Source organism: Chaetura pelagica, unplaced genomic scaffold (genome assembly GCF_000747805.2).
Source record: "Chaetura pelagica isolate M959 unplaced genomic scaffold, ChaPel_1.0 scaffold349, whole genome shotgun sequence".
NCBI classification, from domain to species: domain Eukaryota; kingdom Metazoa; phylum Chordata; class Aves; order Apodiformes; family Apodidae; genus Chaetura; species Chaetura pelagica.
In genome coordinates this window covers 13,768-37,190 of record NW_009954611.1, presented here as the reverse complement: position 1 = coordinate 37,190, position 23,423 = coordinate 13,768, and the positions used below count along the sequence as shown (strand labels likewise).

Below are 23,423 nucleotides of genomic sequence, written 5' to 3'. Positions count from 1 at the left end.
CACAACAACCCCATGTAATGCTACAGGCTTGGGGAAGAGTGGCTGGAAAGCTGTCTGGCAGAAAAGGACCTGGGGGTGTTGGCTGACAGCTGGCTTAACATGAGCCAGCAGTGTGCCCAGGTGGTTGAGAAGGGAAATAGGATCTTGGTCTGCATCAGGAATAGTGTGGCCAGCAGGACTAGGGCAGTGATCGTGCCCCTGTAGTTGGCACTGGTGAGGCTGCACCTCAAATCCTGTGTTCAGTTCTGGGCCCCTCACTATAAGAAAGATCTTGAGGTGCTGGAGCATGTCCAGAGCAGAGATACGAAGCTGGTGAAGGGTCTAGAGAACAAGTTACACAAGGAGAAGCTGAGAGAACTAGGGTTGTTTAGTTTGAAGAGGAGGCTGAGGGGAGACCTCATCACCCTCTAGAACTACCTGAAAGGAACTTGTAGGGAGGTGGGTGTTGGTCTCTTCTCTAAAGTAAATTACAATAGGACAAGAGGAAATGGCCTGATGTTGCACCAGGGGAGGTTTAAAATGGGTATTAGGAGGAACTTCTATCCTGTAAGAGTGGTCAGGCACTGGAACAGACTGCCGAGGGAGGTGGTGGAGTCACCATCCCTGGACGTATTCAGGAAACATGTAGATGTGGCACTTCACTGCATGCTCTAGTGGCTGAGGCTCTGGTGGTTTTGTCTGTTTTTTGTTCTGTTTCTTTGGTTTGGTTTGCTTTTATTGTTTGTTTGTTTTTGTATTGATGGTTGGAATTTGTGATCTCAGAGATCCCTTCCAGCCATGATGATTCTGTGATTTATGAAAAGAGTAGAAAGCCAAGAGTGGGTATGGGTAGCAGCTTTAATAGAGACCACTTTGTTTACTGTTACAATATTTTTATTTTTAAATTAAAATTAATTACAGGGACTCTAAGAGATTACATGGACCTAAGGAATCCAGTACATCAATATCAACACATAGCACGTGCAATATGCTGCAGTGAGATCGAAATACTTTGGACAGGGTAGGAAGACATCTTTTTTTGGTCAGAAAGAGTGAAGGTTGACTTAAACAGAAAAAGGCATACCTGTGAATCCTTTTGCACAAGTGCAGTGGTAACCATTCTTGCCATCAACACAGTGTGCTCCATTCAAACATGGACTGGAGCTGCATTCATTTATGTCTTCCTCACACAAGAGACCTTAAAACAACAAGGGTTAAAAGGAATTGTCAGGACATGGTCAATGCTTGCATGCTGCACTGACTGAATGTGGAAGACAGAATAGCACCATACTGCTTGCATAACAACAGGCTACTGAAATCAGGTGATAAAATCCCATGTCTGACTGCACTACTGTAAACACCTACAGAGATCACCTCTGTTATTTAGATGTTGGGATGTGAAAGATGTGAAAAAGATGGCTTGCCTTTATGAAGTTTAAAAAAAACACAGCAAGTGTTGCTGTTGATAAAGATATAGCCATAAGCATGAAAAATGTGGGAGACCATTTCGGGTGGAAAACACCAGGTCTGTTTTTTTTAATCACTCAGAATTAACTCCTCAATAGTTTATTCCATTATTTAGAAAACAGGTGCTGTACTGCCAAAGTACTCAAGCATGTTAGTTTCTTCACAGATTTTAATACCTTCAACATGCATGTGGGTGAGAGTTATAAGGACTGAGAAAAAAAGGTAAGAAAAAGCTCACTCACTTACTCATAGGGCTGCTGTAACGCAACTGCATGAATTTTTTGTCTAGTCAGGTCATATTCAGTCTCACAAGCGTCTTCTCTGTGAGTATTTATTAATTCCCTAAACTTTACTCCTTTTTATTCAGACCAGAAATGTCACAAAACAGGAGCACACACGCACACACACACATACAGACTGTCCTTAACCTTGAATACTCATCCTTTTATTTCAAAACATATTCACATACTGTAGAACCTTACTCTAACCTGTAGATCAGGTTGCTTTCCTGTTATAATCCACAAATGTGGATTTAAATACCACTCATGTTTTGTGCTATCTACCTGGCACAGAAACAATGACTGTCTGAAGAGGAGTTACGAAGTGAAACAAATTACCTGAATAGCCGGGTTGACAATGGCAATCAAAGGTCCCAATGCCATCTTTACACATTCCATTGTTCTGACAAGGAGATGATTTACACTCATAAACCTCTGTTTCACATTTCAAGCCTAGAATGCAAAATAAAGGAATAGGAATAGGGCATCAAAATTTGAAATTGTTCAGAAGTCATGACTACTTAACGTAAGAAAACGTGATTGGCTGTGTACCTGACCAGGCATTCAGGTTTATTATCTTCTCTTTAGGTTGTGTTTTAACACAGACTTAAAATGCTATTAGAAAGGCACGATAGACACTGGGCAACAGACTGCTCAGTTCCAGATAGTGGTACTTAGTACCTATCAGAAGTAACAGAAATCAGTTCTTGCTAATAGCTGAGTAATAACTCCTCTGTTTCCTTAGAAGCATCTGGGAAGCTAACAATGAAGAGGAATACAGGCAGATCCAGTGGAATTAGATGTTTAGAGTGCAAATATCCAGTTTCACCAATCACAAATATTGCCAAGTGATAGCATTTTCAGATCTGCTCACACCACTGAAAGAAGCCCCATTCAAAATCCTTTTCTACCAAACATGATATAATTAAGAGATAACATGAAGAACTATTTATTTTCTTAATACTTACATATGGTAAACCTGTGATGGCTATTCCAATTAGTTAGGCTATGCTCTTGCACTGAAATATTTTTCTCCTTTATCCTTGCTCATGTTAAGGGTATGGAGACATGTTAGCTCCCCCACCAGCTGCTCATTTTTTTACCTGTATATCCAGGTGGGCATAAGCAAATATATCCACTTCCCAATTGTTTGCATGTCCCATTGTTGTGGCATGGTTCCAGGAAACACTCATGAAAGACCTGCCAGAAGCAAGAAATAAACAATTACAGTAAAGGTGGAAATACAGGTAGAACAAAATATTCTAAACTGCACACTCTACAGTCACTTTGAAAAACTGGGAGAAAAATGTTAGTGGTATTAAATTCTAGCTCTTCCTCTTTGTCTCTTCAGATCAGCTATTCGTTTTCTCTAGAGAAAAAAAACCAGAAACCTGAATTACTATTTTAAAATGACCTTATACTTACTGAAATGTGATCATTACATGTTCCTCCCTTACAACTTTCTTAGCTATGATTTACAGGTGGCATTTTAAATTATGCTTTCTTCTCTATCAGAGCTCTGCACTTTGCACCCTTTTACTCTGGCTAATTGCTTTCTGTTACTGGTCACCAGGTGAACTTGTGTGGAACCTCACCGTGTGGCATTATTTTTTCTTACATATTAAACCTGAATTCAGCAAAGCTCTTCAGTAAACAGCCAACTAAAACCACAGCAAATAATGTTTTAACCTGTCCTTATGTTACATAATGGTTCAGGCCAAATTTATCATCAGTCAACATTACTCCTGTGTACACAATATTTAGATTAAAACAAAGCAGTCCTGTCAGAGGCACAGACTGTGGGAGAGATGGTTGTGGTAAAACAGCATCTCTGGCAAACATTGTCACTGGCATAGTTCCTATCATATGAGGACTTGCCTGTATTTCAAACAGGGTACTCACAGCAGAAGGGAGTTCTGCTTGCCTCCTCTCTAGTGTATCTCTGTTGCAATAAGTAAAACAAAGATTTTACATCTGGGACTCATAAGCCTGGTAGCATTTTCTGGAATTCAGCATATAGAAGACATCAGATGAGTGAGTGTGGTCAATGTACTTTTTACAGATTGGCTGAACCCTCTCCATGGATGTTACATTTATTTTATAAGTGCAATAAATATTTCATACATCAAGTGATGGCCTCAAGTCTAGAATTTAATATTGCCAATAGCTGATGCAGCCTCCTTTTTTTCAGCAGAAGTGCTTGATGATTTCAAAAAGAGTTTGAGTGCTGTTCTGATGACTATCACTCTGATTTCTTCAGCATAGCAATTACATTTTAAAAGGCCTTAGTAATTTACTCCTGCATAGGGCACTCTTCCTTTCATTTGAGATAATGTTGGAAAATGTATCTTGTTCTTGCCTGACTGCTGACTTTGTACTGCTTGCGGATATTTTCTGGAGAAGCTGGTACCATAACTATGCTTTCCTCAGCTGCTGAAAATGTAGAGCCAAAACCTAAAGAGAAAAAGATATGAAAGAACTGTTAATAATACTATATGGCAAGGTTCCTTCTTATTTCATGAGGGCATAGTAACTGCATGTTAGCAATGCATCTAAAGATAAGCTGAAAAAAGTGAGTTTGTAGGAACAAACCATACTTTACAGTAACCATGTAGTATTTTATATGTATTATACATAGATATGTATTTGTTAGCACATATATTTCTAAACACATGGACGTGTGTGTACATACAAAATACATTTTATGTGTGTACACACACATATATACATATATATTTCTATATATGTATATAACTCTATAGTATATACATATACATATATATACACATATATATATCCATATATATATATACACACATACATATATACACATCCTTTACAATGTGTAGATATATACACAAAGATAAATATATATACATATATACACACACACTCTGTATTGTATTCTGTTACTGAGCCTTGGTACGTATCACACAGTCTTTCCTTCTATGTAACACAGAGGCAACACCAGTAGGCAAAACCAGCTATGAACTTCACTGGCTGAAATGGGAGGTCTGCATTTGTTAGGAGAGTAAGTGAGATGTTTCAGTTAAGAGTACTCCTGGCCATCCTTTACATGCTCCCTTTATTCACTTTCTCCAGCAGAATTAATTCAACTTACTTGAACAATCTGTGATGGATCTGGCACCAATGACAGTTGTCGTTCCATAAAAGGGACAAGACAAGCAGTAGGACTTCCCTGGGTCTGGCTGATAGTAGTCTCTGGGACAAGGGTAGCAAGGTGTCAAACCTGTACGAGAGAACTCGCCTGCGAGACATGGTACTGCAAGAACAAAAGGACTTTTTTTGAGTGATCTCTGGCACTCCCACTATACCTCCCCCACTCATTCCTGGTCAGTCTCTCTCCTTCCCTCATAGTTCCTCCTCAGACTTAAAGGAATAGGGTGAAACCTGCCAGGAATTCACATCTAGGAGATGCTTATTTAACTTGTGCTGTTGGGTGACATAATCTCCAGGGATTATGGAAATATCTGCGAAAAATTTCTACCTATTCCTTTGATGCCTTGGGGACAGCTTTCAAACACAATTTCCTTCCCCTTTTATCTCTCACACCTTTTCTTTTTTTAATTTTCCCCTCTCTTTCCTCTTCAAGAAGGAGTAAGGGCAAAAGACAAGTCTTTTTTGTAATATTAATCCTTACAGACTATTTCCGCTAGGAATCTTCTGACAAAGCTTCCCAAAGACAATTGGGATGGGCAATTGACAGAGGCCAATTTCTTGAAAAATTTTAGGGAATAAATTGTGTAAAAATTCAGTATTTTTATAGAAGATCTGGATGCTATTACAGTTTGTGTCAAACACCCAGTCATTGCCTTTCTCTTCTGCAAGGTAAAAGCTTTTATTTTCATGTAGGTATCAAACCATATCTCATTTTAGTCATCTTTAGATAAGAATCCATCTGGAAAATCAGAAAGAGAGCACTTGAAACAATCCTGCTATTGGAAAGTTACCTGTCACTTAATCAGCAGGGGTTTTCAATCTTAGGCAGATGAATTGAATTACATTAGTGGATGTTTAAACAACACTTAGAAATTTTTAGAATTTAATTTTTAAAATTTCATAGCCTATTTTCTTACAAACCTCCACAAGCTGAGACATCCACTGCACCTCTTTTTACAGTTGATGTATTTTCTGGGCAAGAGATGCAATTCCTGGATCCAAATGTTGGCTGGTATGTGCCAAGTGGACAGGTTTCACAGGTCTCAAGACCATTTCGTGAATACGTTCCTTGCTTGCACTGAGCTGAGGCAGAAGAATTCATAAAGATTAAGCAATGTTCAAGAGGAAACATGGCTCCTAACCTCTGAAAATAATGCTAAAATCACAATATATATCACAGGGACTTCTAGAGTTTACTCAGAAGGACTTCATAGGTACAAAGAGGAAAAAAAAAGGAACTGTGCTAAGTTACAGACAGCCATTTGTGAAATCTTAACCAGTTAATTCTCTCCCATTCAGATTCACACGTGATTTACTGCAACTCAATTACTGCTTTTTAATCAACAAAATGGTATGACAACAGACAGGAAATGAAGCTAACAGCTTCTTTTTCAGAACAAGCCACAAAGAAATAGTGGTGCTGTGGTGCACAGTGCCAGAGCACTGTAGTGCAGAGTGCTGACATTCCACCCTCAATTACCGTAGGATGGGGAGGGTCTGGCAAGGACAAGAACGGCATTATCACAGGTGTATTAGTCTGGAAAATGGGCACACAATCTCACAGAGTGAAGACAGAAATTAACAAAGCTTCAAAGGCCAGCTCTTCTTAAAGCATCTGCCTAGGCATCCTGCATGCCACAGTACTGGTGAAAGCCCGGCTTTCCTCTTTACCTATGCATCAAGGGGCAGCTAGAGCTGCTCCTCATCTGACAGGCTAAATTCATTCCCATACTTCCACAATGGGGACCAAGATGCTGCCACCAGGCATTCGGAGGTTAGCGCCTGAGGAAGACAAAGTTCTCACCTTTGCATTCAGAGATGCTCCTAGAGTGTAGATACTCTGTATAGCTACCAGATGGACAGCTTTTGCATTCCAGCTGCCCTTCTTCATCTTGGTAGGATCCAGTCCAGCAGCTTTCACAGGTATGATGCTCCAGGGAGTAATAGGTTCCCACAGGGCAGTTGACTGTAATGTATAAAACATAAGGATTCCTTCAGAATAGATACACATACTTGTCTTGCCTCTGGAGATCCCATTTAGCCAAACTCTGGTTTTATGAAATGTGACTGTTCCTGAGCAAAGGGAGTATCTCTCCGGAGCATTGCAAAGGTCTTAGTACACAAAGGAAATGCAATACAATTTCCTGTCTTAGCTACACATCACTCACAAGACTATTAGGGTTAAAAGACTGCATACCATGCACTGTTTTCCTGTGTATCACCAAGCATGGATATGCCTTATTTCCCCATGGGAGTGGAATCCTGGATACAAAAGTGTCCTTTTTTCACAGGCCTCGGTTAGGAACATAAACATTCTCTGGAAGTCAAACCGCACAAAGTGTTTTTGCAGTTTATTGTTCTGGGAGACCACAAGCACTGGACTGTGTCAAACCATAACTCTCTGCAAAGATTGTCTAAATTTTGTGTAATCTGAAGATTGCTTTTCAGAAGGATTCTAAATACATGTAAGCAGCAGTAATCTGGCTTACCACACATTCTTCCCCTCAGCACAGAACCAGGCCTGCAGAAAAGAAAGGCCTTTTCAGTCTCCAGTGAGTTGCCATCAGCTACAATGAGTTCAGATGCAAACTGAAAAGAATACATGGGGTCCTTATTGAGAGTCCTATTCAGCCTGTTTGTGATCATCTCCAGAGTTTTAAGGAGCCGTCGCTGGTTTTCCAGTTCCAATGTATCATTCCTCTCATCAGGCAGTGGCACGCTAGCTGGGATATAAACAGAAAACACAAAAAGTACACAAATTTTACAGTCAGCACTTCCAGTGTTCTCTGGAGTACATCAAGAGTGCTACAGCCAAACCTGCCAGTGGAAAGTAGGCCATATGCACAATGCCCTCCACGGACAGGAGGCTGAGATCTTTCTCCCCAGGAAGAAAGTCTGTGATGAAATAGGGCTCTCAGTGTCTTCAGAAACTGTCACAGGCATCTCCAGCAGGCTTTGTGAACTGAAGGCTAAGTTTTACTGAATGTATGAGAACTACGTCTTTAAAAAAGAAGGAACAGGAGAAGGATGACATTTTGACTTCTCTCACCTGTGATGTTAAATATTAACTTTATTTTGTGGTCAGTCATTGGAACATTCATCTTATGCCTTTTGACTCGAGCAGGTGCAGCCTTTACAGAGGCAGAGAGATGCTTGGATAAGTCATCTTCTTGTGCTACATCAACAAAATCATCATAGGAATAATCCAGCTGGTTCCTTGCACCCCAGCCAGCAGGTCCTGCGAGGCATTAAGAAAGCGAAAAAAGAGAAGCAACATCATGTAGAAAATCAAGTGCCTGTACTTATTTCTAAAACGTAGCCTCAATAGAATTGAATTTGTTTGAAGTGCTAGATGATGCGTGTTGGCTTTGTCTCCACTGAAGTGTCTATTGTAGCAGCATTTTGACTAGAGAAAAAGAAAAAAACAGCCTCAATCCCAACTGGTATCCTAGAGATCCTTAATCTTGCACAGTTAGCCAAAGCTTTAAAGAAATACTGCTATAGAAGGTACAGATTGCAATTCTTTCTCTTGCTCTGCTTTGCAAGGACTCTTTATTTGCCAGTTACAACTTCTTAAACAATTCCATATTGATCTCTCTTCCTCTTTCTACCCAATTACAAGCAGCAAGGCCTATGCCACATGTCTTGCATCTTCTCACACCTCCTATAGTTCTACCATTGTCCTCTCAGAAAAGGCTGGTAGCATTACCTTTTGTATTTGCCCTCCACAGACAGGCATCTCCTATTACACACAGTGAGTTAAATTCACCCCCTGTGCAATACCCTTCACTTCTGCCATTCTTTGAACCAGAAACAATTGTTGCTGTACATGATCTACCTTTTCATAATGACTAAATCTAGAAGGCCATGGTCTATTTCATTGATCTAGCTCTTTTTAAAAAAAAACACATGAAGATAAAATCTGCCAATTACCTGTAAGCAGTCACCTGGATTATACTTCATTTACAGTGAAAACTAGGATAAGCTAACCCAACAGCTTTACAGTTAACACCGTGTGAGTGTTCCACAAATAATTTTCAAAACTGCTGTCTCATATGACCCAGAGAGTTCTTTCCTGCCCCACCAGTGTAAAATCATGAGCAGTTCCAGAAAAACAGCAACAAGATTATTCTGATAAGAGGCTGACACAAACCAGATGTTCCTGTGTTCTCAACACTGTTTGCTCCAAGTGCCTTTACAAGTTAGCTCCAGCTGTCATCAATATTCATCCTTATCCTGGATGACAACTGCAAACTGAACACCCAGTCCCACTGTGTCTGATTACACACAAATGTGCTCTCCAACTCAGTGAAGCATGTCTGAATGGTGAGAATAAGCAGAAAGCTCTACCAAATAACTCCACTATAAATCTATGAAAGAGCCACAGTCCTATGACAGAGTATGCATTCAAATGTTGATCTACCAAAATCTCTCCTGCTAAGATGGGCAATGTAAGTTACCTGTGGTTAGCCTTTGTGCTGAGCACCCCCATGGGACTCAGAAATGCCAAGGACAGCAGCAGTACAACATGGACACTAACCTGTTCGAAAATGGATGGAAGATGACAACTTACTTGGCATAAAACAGAGTGCAAACAATCACTAGGACTGTCAAAGCTTTCACTCTGATACAGCTACAGTGATCCTTCAGCATCTGCCCTTGCATACAGGCAGTCATTTCACAGCTAACGGGCAAACTCTGTTCATATGGCTTTGCACTGTGAGGGGTCTGTCTTTATCTGAAACAGCATCAAGGATTCACCTTATTTTCCTAACAATCTCCAGAACTACCTATTGTACTTTTTCAGTATTTTGGTTTGAAATGATGTGTTTTTAAAAAGTTGCTTTCTTCCAGGCTAACCAAGCAGGTTTGTATGATTCTGTGTGTGTGTGCTTTTTTTCTCCTCATCCTGAGGCACCTCAGTAAGCTTTTCCTCTACACTATATATGAAGTAGTATCAAAACTGAACAGCAAACAACTCTGTAACATGCATCCATAATATACAACCTATTATGTAATTGCTTAGTATCTTAAGACCTCTACAGTTATTAAAAAAAAATATCTTACATAACATGTGGTGCACTTCAGTACAAAAAGAATTATGCTGCATTAAACATAGATGGCTAAGAATCTATGCAACCGATAATTACCAATGGCAAATCCATTTTCATAATCGTAATTATATTCCAAGCAATGTTTCTGTGTCTGATCTTCCAATCTGCAGTCAATATCATCAACATCATTACAGAATGATGGGACCTTCCAACATAAAGAAGAATAACATTAAAAAATAAACACACATAGCTTCACTCCCTTGACTTCCAAGAACTTCCAGTTAGAAAGCAAAGCACTGGTTCTGCCAATGACACTGAATTTTTCCCTTTCGTATCTCTTACAACCCTGGCAATGTCTGCTGGAAGAAGTATATTTTATTGATACAGCCAGCAAATAAGAGGGCAACTCGTAGGCATACACACTTTGTTACAGAAAATCTTTTTTGTAAGAGAAGATGTCTGCTCAGTTAACAGCTCTTGCATGTGAGATCCCGAAACACAGAAATAAATTCAGACTTGTTTCTCCCTGCAGTAGATGACAGGAAAGCTCACACATTTGAAAAAAAATCTGTTTTCTTCCAGCTATGTAACATGGAATTTTGTCATGTTTACAACAAGGCTCTTAGCTTCCAAACCTTAGTTCTTCATATCCACCTCTACCTACCCATGGAAAGGGACTCAGGTATTCCACCAAGAGACCTCAGAGGACAGGGAACATCATCTGAGAAGGACAGAAACCACATAACAGAAAACTTGACAGAAACCTTTCAGGTATTGTTGATTCCTTCTCTCCAAAAAAAGCACTGGAGATTAGACAGGAACAGATGAATGCATGATTTTTTATACAATCTGTACTTTTTACTTTTTCCAGAAAGGTTTCGGACAAGTTGGTCTCTAGGTCATGTTTTGGAATTGTTTTGCTTTTTCTGTATCAATTTTCATTAAAAATATGGATGCTGCTGATTCCTTCTGCCTTTTCAGATCTCTGCTACAATTTCTTGGAGTAGGAATAAGTATATTTTTACTTTTTCTTGTTTTTTTTTCAGATTGTTGTGTTTTGATCCAATTGCTTGGGCAGGTCACTATTTTTGCCTTCTACTTTGTTTCGTCATAGTAATGGTTTAAGCACTAGAACCCAGTGGTAGCTGGTTCTTAGGAAAAAGGAATAGAAATGAAGCAAGTCAAGATTTCTCTACTGGAAGAGAACAAACCTGAAGCAAGGCAGAACAGGGTAAACTGTGATACTGAAGTGGAAAGCAAGAGACACGGTAGAGAAGGAGCATGCCCCCCCTTCAAATTTAGTGCCATGCAGTTCTTACTGATAAGAGTGAGAACTCAGAAATGCAAGAAACTCAGGAAAACTGAGCAAGTTATTTAAATCACTACTACTGGATTTAAGTGCCTGGACTTAGGCATCAAATGTGGGACTTATCTATTTGTATATATGTATATCAGTTTATATTGTATGCAAATATGTGTTGCATATTGTCTATAACATATATACATTTTATAATCACACTCAACTTTCAAAACAACACTGAGGCTAGGGGACAACTGACCGAGCTTTTCAAAACTGCACAGGTTCAGTTTGCCTACTGAAAATCTAGGAGAGACAGGTTTCTAAGTTACTTGGACATTTCTATAATTCTGTCCTATAGAATTTCACATTGAAGACTAAACTGAAGGACATTAAAATGCTAGTGAATAATCTTAATTTTTAAAGGAGACGTGTCATCTTCTGAAAAAGCAGAAATTCTATTTCCATGTTTCTGTTGTATTCTCCTTGTATGAAATTAGTTAGACAGGAAAAGTAACAACTAGCTACGTTTTAAAATACGTTAAAGAAAGGAATATTTACTAACCTACCATTTTACCAAGCGCACTCTGGAATGCATCAGTAAAGCTATTTAGAAGATTGTTGTCATCACATCGTGTTGCTTTGTAGAGCATCTCAAAGGATTTGAACCCATGGTTTGCAAAACGATTTACTGAAAAATGTTGGAGAAACAAATTTTTACTGGTCAGTGCAAGAATTTCAGAGCTAAAAGCAAGACTATTAAGGCTAAAACTGGAATGCATTAAGCTAAGAAGCATTATCTTTAAATCAGCAATGTAAATTCCCAGGGCTGTGTACATGAAAATGAATGCCAATGCAGTTGAATATCACCCTTTGACAGGATTTTTTTGGGGAAGCTAACAGGTATTTTAAAAAGGTTTTCCATGTATCTATTTTAGCAGTTTCTTAATGGAAGACGTTAGATTTAGGTTAGACATCAGGAAGAAATTCTTCACCATGAGGGTAGTAAGGTGGAATAGGTTGCCTAGGGAGGTTGTGGAAGTCCCCTCCCTGGAGGTGTTTAAAGCCAGGTTGGATGAGACTTTGTGCAGCCTGGTCTAGTAGGAGGTGTTCCTGCTCATAGCAGGGAGTTTGGAACCTGATGATCTTAAAGGTCCCTTCCTGACTTAAGCATTCTATGATTCTGTGATTCTATAACCTGGTGCAAAGACTGGCTTCATATCTAGCTCTAATACATTTTTTATTAAAATGTACCCAAAGTGGGGAGATTCCACAGCTGAAGTTTTGCATGTGCTGATCTCAAAGAAAAGTACATACACACTTCTGATTTGGTGATAACTAGATCAGTGTACGTTTGGACCAGTAAGTTGCAAGTATTGCTGAAACTCCCATTGAAAACACATTCTTAGTGTCTGTAGAAAGCTGTTCAAATACCAGTTCATAGACAGACTCTGTCTACTTTGTCATCTTTGCTATGGTGTGATTCCTAGAATTCCAGTTAATTACTATTTTTGTGCTTTAGACAGCTTTTGAAGCAACACGTAGGGACTTTCAAACTTTCTTTCACAATATTTTTAACAATTCCGAGACACAAGAAGAAGGTTTTTTATCATTAAGTAATAATTTCTAAAATATTTGTATTTACTGCATTGTTAATCACAGTGTTGTATGAGTTGCAGACCCATTTTAATAACAGTCAGACTTACAAGAGCAGCTAGGCTGCTCTGGAGAATAAGGCGGCTTCCAGACACCATCCTCATATGCACAATAGTAGTTTTCACTTGATCCTTCTGAAAAGCTGTACCCTTCTGCACACTGCAATGTGCAATTAAGTCCCACTTCATCTGATTTGCATGTAAAATCACCATTCACAGGCTCAAAGGATATCTCACAGGGGGAACCTAAGAACAAAATGAAGATTTATATATTGTTGAATGTGATGAAGTAGGTAAGCACACAGGAAAACATAAATTATAGGATTCCTGGAGTACCTGGTATCAACCTGATCTTGTCTCTGTGGCAAGTCTGTGGAAGAATGATTTGCTACTTCCATAACAGCACGATCAGGCTACTGCTAAATTATGCTCAAACTCTGCCACTGGAGTTTGAAATCAAGAAAAGTGAAGACTTAAAAAAATTGTAATCTATATGAGAAATTAAAAAACTCAGAAAAGCAAGACCTAACCCTTCTGTACTTATTCGACGTGCATGCTCAAGCATGTACTTACTAAAATAATATAAAATATTAATCTAAATTTTTAGATGAACTTTCATACAATGAATTATAGCAAAATGTATACATCCTGAATTCTGAAACTAAACATTACCCATTCTGCACTATTGCAACAAGACTTGAGCTTGCCAGAATTACCTAAGGATGGACTAACAGCACAGCCTCAGTTATGAACTATTTTACAGGCCAATTGTAAAGGAGATTGTGAATGTCAGAGAAATTACGTCACAAGCACTGAACTACAAGAAGTCTGAGGTGGTGTAGAGCTTGAAATAATGCCAATTCTAGGCACTGGCTTGTTCTGGTTAAGATCTACAGCAAATCAGAAATTAGCACATCCATTTACAGCTTTCCTTTTCTAAAATTCCAGTCAACATGATTTTAAATTCTCTCTTAATTAACATTTTTTTATACAGATGTACCACTGAGACATATGATGAAGTAGAATTTTAATCTTTAATACATTATCTGCCAAATTATTGTTTTGCCTTTCAAGAAGGAAGTAAACTGTGGGGAGTTCATGTCTACACTATAAACACAAATCCACCAGTATATCTTTAAGTATGGACAGCTCCTAAAGAGTGAAGAGTGTTCTGGTATCTGCTACAATATTTGTAGGTGATCATAGAAACACTTCTGTACAGTTTTGCTTTTTAACTACAGATTTGAAGTAACACTTCAATAATAGCTTTTAATAAATTTCAAATTGTATCTGTCATTGAGAAAAAAAAAAAGGATCAATTACCCTAAGTTTTACTACGTAAAGAGTCATAACCTCATTACTTTTATACCTAAACTTGAGTTTATAAGATCAAATTCATTGCTGTGCTGCTTCAGTCCTAAGACAATTGATGCGCTGGTAACTAACAAGTATCTTGACTGCCTTGAAGTTCCGGCAATATGAAATGGGAGTAACTAAAAGAAAAAAGTGGAGACTAAATGAAAAAGTGGAATACCATTGTATCCTTTATGATATGCAGTCAAAACAATCGACATACAGTCTTGACCAAAATAATAAGACAACAAACCTTTAATGACAACGTGGATCTCACATGTCCTGTTATTGCCAGAGGGATCTATGGCTAAGTATTGAACTGTTGTGTCTCCTTTGGGAAAGAGATCTCCAGATGCATGACTGCTGGTGACAGTCAGTGGAGCACCTAGAAGAGTTAAAAGACAACCTAGAACATCAGTTACTAAAAGAGGGTTGCTAACACCCAACCTCAACAAATGGAGAGGGACAGTGGTAGAATGTCTTCCAAATTATGCGTTCTTAAAAATAAATAAGTAATAAACACCTCCAAAAAACCTTAAACTCTAAGGGATCAAAAGTGAACAGACTGGAGTCTCCCGGCCTTCCACTGTTGATGGATGTTTTTGGGTGCACTATCTCACCTGAATTATCTGAAAATTGTGGTTCCTCCCACATCACTGGGGTCTCATTCCCTGCTGCTTGTATGGGTGGTGGAGATCTGCATCTGTCAATTACAGGAGCTTCTGTATCTGCAGAATTTGAAGGCATGGCATGACATTAGCTTACTGAAACACCTCTACACTCAAATGAAATCTATAAACAGAAGAAGTGAGGTAAACAGAAGTTTTCAGTTCACATCTGAAGGTACAATAAAATTGGGTGTACACTTGTAAGGTGCTACAACTGGTAGATGCTAAGGGAATGGACAAGACTTAATTCTTCTGCTGAACTCATGTTTTCTGCATTTTGTTTGCTTCCTAGACAGCAAACGTTGTTTAACAGAAGTGTTGAATACCATCTCACAGAAATAGATGAACAATTATTTGCATCAGCAGTGTGTGAGAACCTTGCAAATTTTGCTGGAGTCTTTCAAGAAGAAAAAAAATACTATATATGATGAAGGTAGTATGTGACAACACATTAAAGTATTCTGTCTGCCAGCATAAGGAAAAAATCTTAACTTTCAGAATGAACAACAGAACAAAACACAACCAAAACTGAATATTTGGGAGCACTGACTGTGTGCTATGCAAACTGTGACCCAAGATCAGCAAAGAATTTACAGAGATTATATTATTCCTGGGCTTATATCTGTACACATTAAGGTCACAGTGACTCACAATATCTTTGTGCACAAAATGTAAAGGTTTCAATCAAGACAAACTCTCCCCCGGTTATTTTTACCAGCACTTACCAATAACCTTGACACTGAACGTACAGCTTGCCTCATTGCCTGACTTATCAGCTGCTGTGTAAGTAATGGCAACTTCACCAATTGGGAGAAGAAATGGTGGTATGAAAGCTGGGGTAACGTGAACTGAGACCTTTTATAGGAAAACAATTGTTATTCAGAAAACAAAGCTCATTAATAATCATGACACTCATGTTTCAAGAAATGCTCACAAAATATTTTTATCCAATGTCAAGCCTACTCATTCTTAGTGAAAATAGCCTCTTTGAGTAACAAAGGTAGACTGCAACTGACTGCTCTGCTCCCCTTCTCAAGGCTGCCTTCTTTATAGCAACAGGGAGTTACTCAGTTAGGACTTGGATGCTGACCTGCTGCAGTTTACAGCCCTGTGCATTAAAACAATTCAAGACTGACTTTTGCCTGCCTGACTGCACTGAGCACACCATATGTCAGCTGAGAACCTGCTTTGTCTGCAGCTCAGTTCTCCAGCTGCAAGTGCAACAGCCCTGAGAGACAAATGGGGCAGACAGTGGTGGGCTGTAAGTACTAACATATCCAGTTTTAATCTGCCTATATTTATGAGTCAATAGCCCACAGATGCTTCAAAATATTGTGGCATGGCAAAGGAACCCTGTATTAGAAGCAAATGACACTTAAGTGCTGTCTACAGCTCTTTCACATAGGTTAGAACTGTCTTAAGGAACTTTCCTGCAAAAGAACAGCTAAGGCACTTGTTTTCTATAGTTCAATGAAGGACCTGTGTCAGCAGAGGTACAGTACCTGACCATGGCCATGCTACAGCAAAAAAAAAGTGTGAACTTAAAACCTCTTTTACTGGGACAACTCACAGTTTCAAAGCACAAAAAACTCCTGCGTTTGTAGCAAATTAAAATCACACTCAAGAGTCACTGCTCCTCTGCTGACTCATGGTAAAGCACTCTGCTGCTGTAACTTGATCACTTCTGAGCCAGTAGGGAATGTTTGTTACTCTTTGTGAAACAGCTCTGGAGCAAGTTTTCTTTCTAACTCCACTTCCAGATCTCTGATACTCGTGATAGCAAAACACCCACATCTGAACCTTGTATGGGATGGCTCACCTGGGAAGCTGAAACGCGCTCTTACTTATCACATGTTCTTGTTAGCCTTTTAGATTAATGAACTCGTTTACTTCCTTCTGAGAAGAGTTTATTAAACTTCTTCACATTCTAAAGCAGCTGTGTCCGTCTTATAAACAAGGGTACATTCTTTCTTTTGACCACATAAATTAACCATATTGAGATTTTATGCACTTAAACACTGCAGTGGCCTGTGACCACATAACCCTAACTAAGCAAGAAAATGCTGAATTCTCAAGATACAAACTTTTCAGTAGAGTTTTCTTCTAATCCTGCTTATCAGATGTTGTTCTAGTGGTTCAAAAATAAATTTAAAATTGCTAGCTATAGAAAGACTGCCTCCAGTCAAACATATAGATTTTAACTTGCCTCATCTCCAGAGTTATCCTCAGCTGTTGGCACCTGCCAGCTGATATTAGCAGAGTTATGATGTTCCAGAGTCTCAGTCTCAATATTTTCTGGACAGTGGATCCGAGGAGCTTCAATATCTGATCCAGAAAAAGACAAACTAGTTTTGTATGTGGGATTACAGAAATAAAACCTCTGTAATAGTTAGACTGCAACTTGTTACAACCAGTTTTTTGTGCTGCCTCGAATATAAAAGCATGTATTTTTGTAAACTTCCTGTATCTGCCCATTTTTAATTCTTGCCCATGGGCTCATATATAAACAGTAAGTTCTCTTGGGGAAAGGACTATTTTGTGCTGTTTTTTTGTACATCACAGCACAATGAGGCTCTGGATTCTACATATAACTATAGAAAAAAGAAATAAATAGACAGAGTGAACTTGTTTCTTTTATTATTCATCCATTTGCTACACATATATACTCACTAAGAAGGAATGGCTGGCTTCTCTATCCTTTCACTGCCCACACACATAACAAATACAGATGTTAACATTTGTTTCTGATAATCAGTGACTTAAAAAAAAAAAAAAAAGTATTTGTGGCATTAAATAGGTACTACCAATGAGACAGTAGTGATGCTCATATTCCCCAGAGAATTGTGTGGAACCAACTTGAAAAAAAAAAAGAAAAGCAAGATTTCTGGCACCAGCTGCTGGAAACATTCCATTAATAAATTCCTGCTACGAGGCATTATGTAGGTCAAATGGAGTCTTTCTGTGACATATGTGACAATGCTGGATGGTTTCAATGGACTGGTAGTACAATATGGGTAACATCACCACCACCATTAAAGCCTCAAGTTTCCCTGACAAACCTAAAGTACTTCTTCATTTCCCTGGCACAGGGCCTCCCAGAACATTTGTAGTCAGGTCATATTATTGCTGTAGTGTTGTTTGATAAATGTTCTCTAGACTTATGAGACAAGGACAACAGCTTTCTGCTCTGAACGCATCTGTGCCCAGGAGGCTCTAAAACAACTCAGAACTGATATCACTTATATTTTTATTACTAAACAGTTCCAGTAAAGACATAACTCAGGCAATTAAACCTCTATAATTAATAGTGCAAAGCAATATTTTTTTTTGCCTTTCTCTGAACTCATTCTGATGAAAATTTTGTTGGAAATGCACACTTCTAAACAACTACCAGTTATGGTTCACATTTCCCTGACCACAGCCTTCAGACTGGGGTAAATTCCATTTAAAAGTGAAACTCTGTAAAAAAGAATAATAAATAAGTCAGAAAGAAAATGGCTATTTTGAACTGGCCAAATATGTTGGCAGCAAAATAGAGACAATAACCACAATGAAAGCAATTGAAATGCAACTGTTCATTTTTGCTAGAGAAGAATGATCTTCAGAGTTTCTTGGTGCCTCCTATTTTAGGATTTTATGCACTGGTAATATCTAAAAGTTTGAACTCAAGCCATGCTGATTTATCTTGATCCAAACACTTTAGCTTGTAGCCTTGTGCTGGGATCCCATCAAATATTAAAAACTGTGGTTTGGCGCAGGTTTATGCACAAAGATTCAGAAAAACAATATGGCACACCACAGAGGGGGAAATAATATGTTTAAAGAAACACATAAAATCTTCCTGGCCATTTTAGAGATGAAAGTTCCCACCTCAGTTTCTGAAAGTGACCTGGCATGGTTACTGCCGTAACTATTTTCTGTACTGTTCTTTCAGTCAGTAGCTGGCGAGAACCCCAGCTTGGGGTGGAAGCATAAGTTCTAGAAGGACAATAATTCATGAAGAGGTGAACAGCATATTCCAAGAGGAACTGCCCTTCTGTTTGTATCCTCCTATAATCCAAACTCCTTCCAACTCAGTGTGCATGTGTGTAAGGGAATAAATAATGCTTCTAGAAGAGGTGGGTAAATATGGCAGAACCATACTCAAAGGCATATAATAATCTTTTGCCCATCTTTATACTCTCTGCACTTGTGCCAGACAATTTTGGCCTTCACTCCTGTGCACTGTTGCTTGGAGCATGTCAGCAGCCACAGTCAGTTCATAGATAAATGAAACAAGCCAGTCCTCTACGGTCTGCCTATCAGCCACTGTCTACACAAGTGTTTACACAGACTCTGACTTTAGGGCTTACATAAACTTGCTAAACCAGTAATAGTAGTATTATCATTGCTGTTTTACTAAAGCTGTGGGTTCTACTTTGATCACCTTTAAGCTAAAAGATTTCACTTCTACTTCAAAATTTCAAATTTACCTACACATCAGGCCTTTTAGCAGGCCCCTTCCCAGCAACACTAGTGAGATGGACCACAGGAGAGCCAGCTGATGATGAGCACTATAAGATAGCACTCAAGCAACACATTTTCTCCACATTTTCATTATGAACTACAGGTAAATCTGGTGGCCAAGCTACAATGGTCCAGGCAGCACTTCTTACAGACAGTTTTAAATCATTATTTCCCCAGTTCAAATCTGTCCTCACTCAGCCATGTGCTTCCCTTCAGTCCTGAACACATGTACACAGAAAAGATTTTGTGCCGTTTCTACCTTTACACAGAGCCTCCTGGATGTCTGCACTCCATCTCCCAAGTGAAAGGCACCTTAGTTCTTCTGTAGTTCCAACCAATACGAATCCCTGGGGACAGCTGAGCTGGCACATGGTCCCAGAAACAGCAGGCTCCAGCCCACAGTTGAGAGGGAGAACTGTAACACCTGCTGGTTTCTGGAGGATTGGGCAACGCATTTCTACAAGAGATCAGTAGTACACATCTTTTAACTGACATACATGAAGAATACATTCAAACAAATCTGCAAATAAAGTATTACAACAACTCAGAGTGAACACAAACTGTTAAAAGAGCCTGAACGCTTTATGAGTGCACCAAAACAGTAAGACCTGCTGAAGCTCTGTCCTCCAGTGTGGACTGATGTAAACAGCACCAAGGATTTCAGGTCTTCCTTTTCCTTGCCCGTGGTTTTCACTGTGACAGAAACATGGTATTTTTCATGTAGCTCCACTACAGCTTACTCTGTTTTTGTTTGTTTGTTTGCTTGTTTTAATAATAATTTTTTGTAATCCTAGCATGCTTCTGGCTCTTGATCTTTTAATGGCACCATACATGTTGCAAACTGCAGAAAGGTGGATTACAATATCTGCCAAAGGTTTAGATTTTTTTCTCCTTAGCTTTCCAAAGGCATTTCATGAGCACAAACTGCCTGTTTTGGCAAACCTACCATATAGAGGATGTTTTAAAATCCACCTTCCCAGATAATGTAAACATGACAACAAAAGCTGTAACTTCTGGAGGCAATCTCTAAAATAGAGAGCCAGGGTGTGGAAGGTCATTGAGAGGCAGGCTTAAGATCTTCATATGCAGGTCTGGTGAGGTACATTTCAGAGGACAGTGTAGTCTGGTTTTCTGTTGGCCCAAGCTGAACATTTTTTTGGCTTGTAAACACATACCATAGGTCCAGCAACAGCCAAAATATATCACTACAAAATATATGAAGAGAGCAGGGTACTGGGGAGTTACATGAAATTGTGGCTTCCATGCATGTTCTTCCCATGTTATTCATGGAGGCAGAATAGGTTTTGGAGGTAGGACGGAAAGTTGAGCCAGCACTGCATGCTAGTACTGCAAGACATGTCAAAGACTTACTCTGCTGTACCAGGAATTGGGAAAGCACCAGAAAGTCTTTAGCTACTTGGTATAGAACAGGGATCTCAATATCTTCCATGACAGTGTACATTATCCTTGTAAAGCATATTTCATTTGGCAGGCCATTCTCACAGGGAATATGTAACAACTGCTTGTTCCTAGTTCTTCTAAGAGACAGTGCGCCTGGCCCTCTAGGCAAATCTGATCCTGTAGTTCCTTGTCAAGATGAGAGATATAGATGTCAGAGTAGGAAGATGTAGCACACCACAAGGTACTGTAACTTCTTTGTACTTCCTTCCTTGTGAAAGTTTTTACTTCTATTTAGCAAAATATAGTCAGTCATGGTGGCTAATTTTGAAACATGACTTGGCAAGTACAGCTACCGCAGCATTTGCTTTACACACACAGACATCAGGGTGACACATTTTCTAATTACTTTTTTTTTTGCTGTTGCCAAGGCACAAGAATTCTAGATAAAATAAAGCAATAGGAGAGACAAAATATACCTCCCACCTCTAGTTCTCCTCCAAGGTCATAAGTGTGAGTTAATTTGAGGCTTTGGTTGTCCTGACTTTGTGACTGTAATTTGAAGTAGTTCTAGGCATGCACTGCATCTTCCACATGACTCCCAATGAATGAAGAAAAGAACAGTACTGCATATTCCACATCAAAGATTCACATAACCAGAAATCCCCTATGTGTTTTCAGTAACAAAAAATGAGGAAACAGGGAAAGAATTAAGTATAAACATTGAGTGATCATTGTGCAGAGATTTTGTGACCTATGGATTGCACCATTTTTAGCAGACACTAGCAAATCAAAATGAGAATGGATATTCATGGTATGCTCTCAATTCTGGGACAGATTTGCCACTTCATTGTGTTGAATGCATATCCAAGTATCAGTGTCATTAAGGTAATTAAGATAAAACCACTTTGATTAAATGGAAAACTAGGCTTGCATTCCTCATTTAAGAAGTTTGGGGACTGAGTTGCAAAGACTGTGTACTTGTGTCTCGCATCAACGTGTAATTTCATTTAGGCTTTACACTTAGGAGGAGAGAATGAGAATTGGAGACTACAACCATCACAGTAGCAGTGTACAAATAGAGCTCAGGCTGATGCAGGAGAGAGCAGGATATTTCAGAGCTGATTCTTGGTATATCCCACAAAGACAAATCCTTCATTGAATGCTTCATTAGCATCAAAGAACAGCTCATTCCAGGCATTACTTAGTAAATGTAGATAGTGGGAAATATTACACATTAAAGAAAATACCAAATACTTAATCTTTAAAATACATGGAGTTTTGCTCTCCTCTCTCTTATACTGGGATAAATGAAGAATAATTCCATTTCAGTGACTGAGAAATGCTACCATAGTTGAAGAGGTTGCCTGCTTTTGCAGGATTTTAAAAGATTTAGGTTTTTAAGGGAGAATTGTTTATCTCCAAAATTTGTACTCAGAGGAATTTGTATTCAGAGGAAGAATCGTGACCCTGAGTCACAGAGTAAGAAGAACCTTTTGACACGTGTTGCCTTCTGTTTAAATCTACATTGCACTCTTTGTGCCATCATGTGGGTTCCGTATGAGTTGCTTAACTTTGTCACTGGCTTTAGTATTTGCAGTTAAAAAACCATCCAAACTTGATAATACACTTTGCTTAGTCAATCTTAGAAACATACCTTGTTTTGTGTTGTATGTTTTAAAATGTTAACTCTTTTTACTTGAAGATTAAAATACCAAATTTGTCATTATTGTAGGCAGGCAGAACAGAATTCTGACTGAATTCTTAAAAATCTATCCTTTCATTTTTTGGTAGACTTCCCTGAATTGTCATGTTCAATATTCCACACCAGGCAGCATCTTCACATAAAGTTATGCTGTCAATACATATATGTTGACTGAAATATTTTTATGCCTAAACTCTCAGTCTTTGTTTTAATTAAACATATGACATATTTCCTTTCTAATGTTTTCTTTTCTATGCAGGAGTTATTTTTTTTTTAATAAAGGAGGAAGAAAGTGTGTTCCATAGGTGATCTAAGAAGTCATCAAGCCTTGCAATGTTCAAACCCATAAGAGACATGCTAGATTTGCATACATTTTTTCCATTAGTTGTATGCACTTGGAAAGCATAACTGAGGAGGAAAATTAAGGAGGTATGCTGAAGTAGGCATGTTCCACAGCATTCTCTTGGGGAAGCTGGTCTCCTCAGGGCTTGCATGAGTGCACTCTTTGCTGGGTAAAAAACTGACTGGATGGGCAGGCCCAAAGAGTGGTGGTGAATGGAGTTAAATCCAGCTGGTGGCCAGTCACAGGTGCTGTTGCACAGGGCTCAGTGTTGGGGCCAATTCAACTTCGTATCTTCACAATGATGTGGGTGAGGAGATTGCACCCTCAGTAAGTTTGGAGATGACACCAAGTTGGGTGGCAGTGTTGATCTGTTTGAGAGTAAGAAGGCTCTAGGGAGGGACCTGGACAGGCTGGATCAATGGGCTGAGGCCAATTATATGAGGTTCAACAAGGCGCAGAGTCAGATCCTGAACTCGAGTCACAACTACCCCGTGCAACATTGCAGGCTTGGGGAAGAGCGGCTGGGGGGGGGCCGCAGGG

At 39.1% G+C, this 23,423-nt stretch overlaps 1 protein-coding gene across 1 annotated transcript in view; it reads right to left on the bottom strand.

The window, feature by feature from the left end:
- SVEP1 (sushi, von Willebrand factor type A, EGF and pentraxin domain containing 1) overlaps positions 1-23,423 on the bottom strand; it is a gene marked incomplete at its 5' end in the record, with an annotated part of 79,966 nt that overhangs the window by 51,116 nt on the left and 5,427 nt on the right. Inside the window, 17 exons of the mRNA XM_010005461.1 lie at positions 1,064-1,177; positions 2,064-2,177; positions 2,828-2,924; positions 4,084-4,178; positions 4,846-5,007; positions 5,826-5,987; positions 6,709-6,870; positions 7,394-7,627; positions 7,954-8,142; positions 10,055-10,163; positions 11,825-11,946; positions 12,962-13,156; positions 14,517-14,648; positions 14,884-14,991; positions 15,657-15,786; positions 17,138-17,256; positions 19,697-19,894. Of these exons, the coding sequence (XP_010003763.1) occupies positions 1,064-1,177; positions 2,064-2,177; positions 2,828-2,924; positions 4,084-4,178; positions 4,846-5,007; positions 5,826-5,987; positions 6,709-6,870; positions 7,394-7,627; positions 7,954-8,142; positions 10,055-10,163; positions 11,825-11,946; positions 12,962-13,156; positions 14,517-14,648; positions 14,884-14,991; positions 15,657-15,786; positions 17,138-17,256; positions 19,697-19,894 (2,442 nt within the window). The remainder of the gene's footprint in view (positions 1-1,063; positions 1,178-2,063; positions 2,178-2,827; positions 2,925-4,083; positions 4,179-4,845; positions 5,008-5,825; positions 5,988-6,708; positions 6,871-7,393; positions 7,628-7,953; positions 8,143-10,054; positions 10,164-11,824; positions 11,947-12,961; positions 13,157-14,516; positions 14,649-14,883; positions 14,992-15,656; positions 15,787-17,137; positions 17,257-19,696; positions 19,895-23,423) is intronic.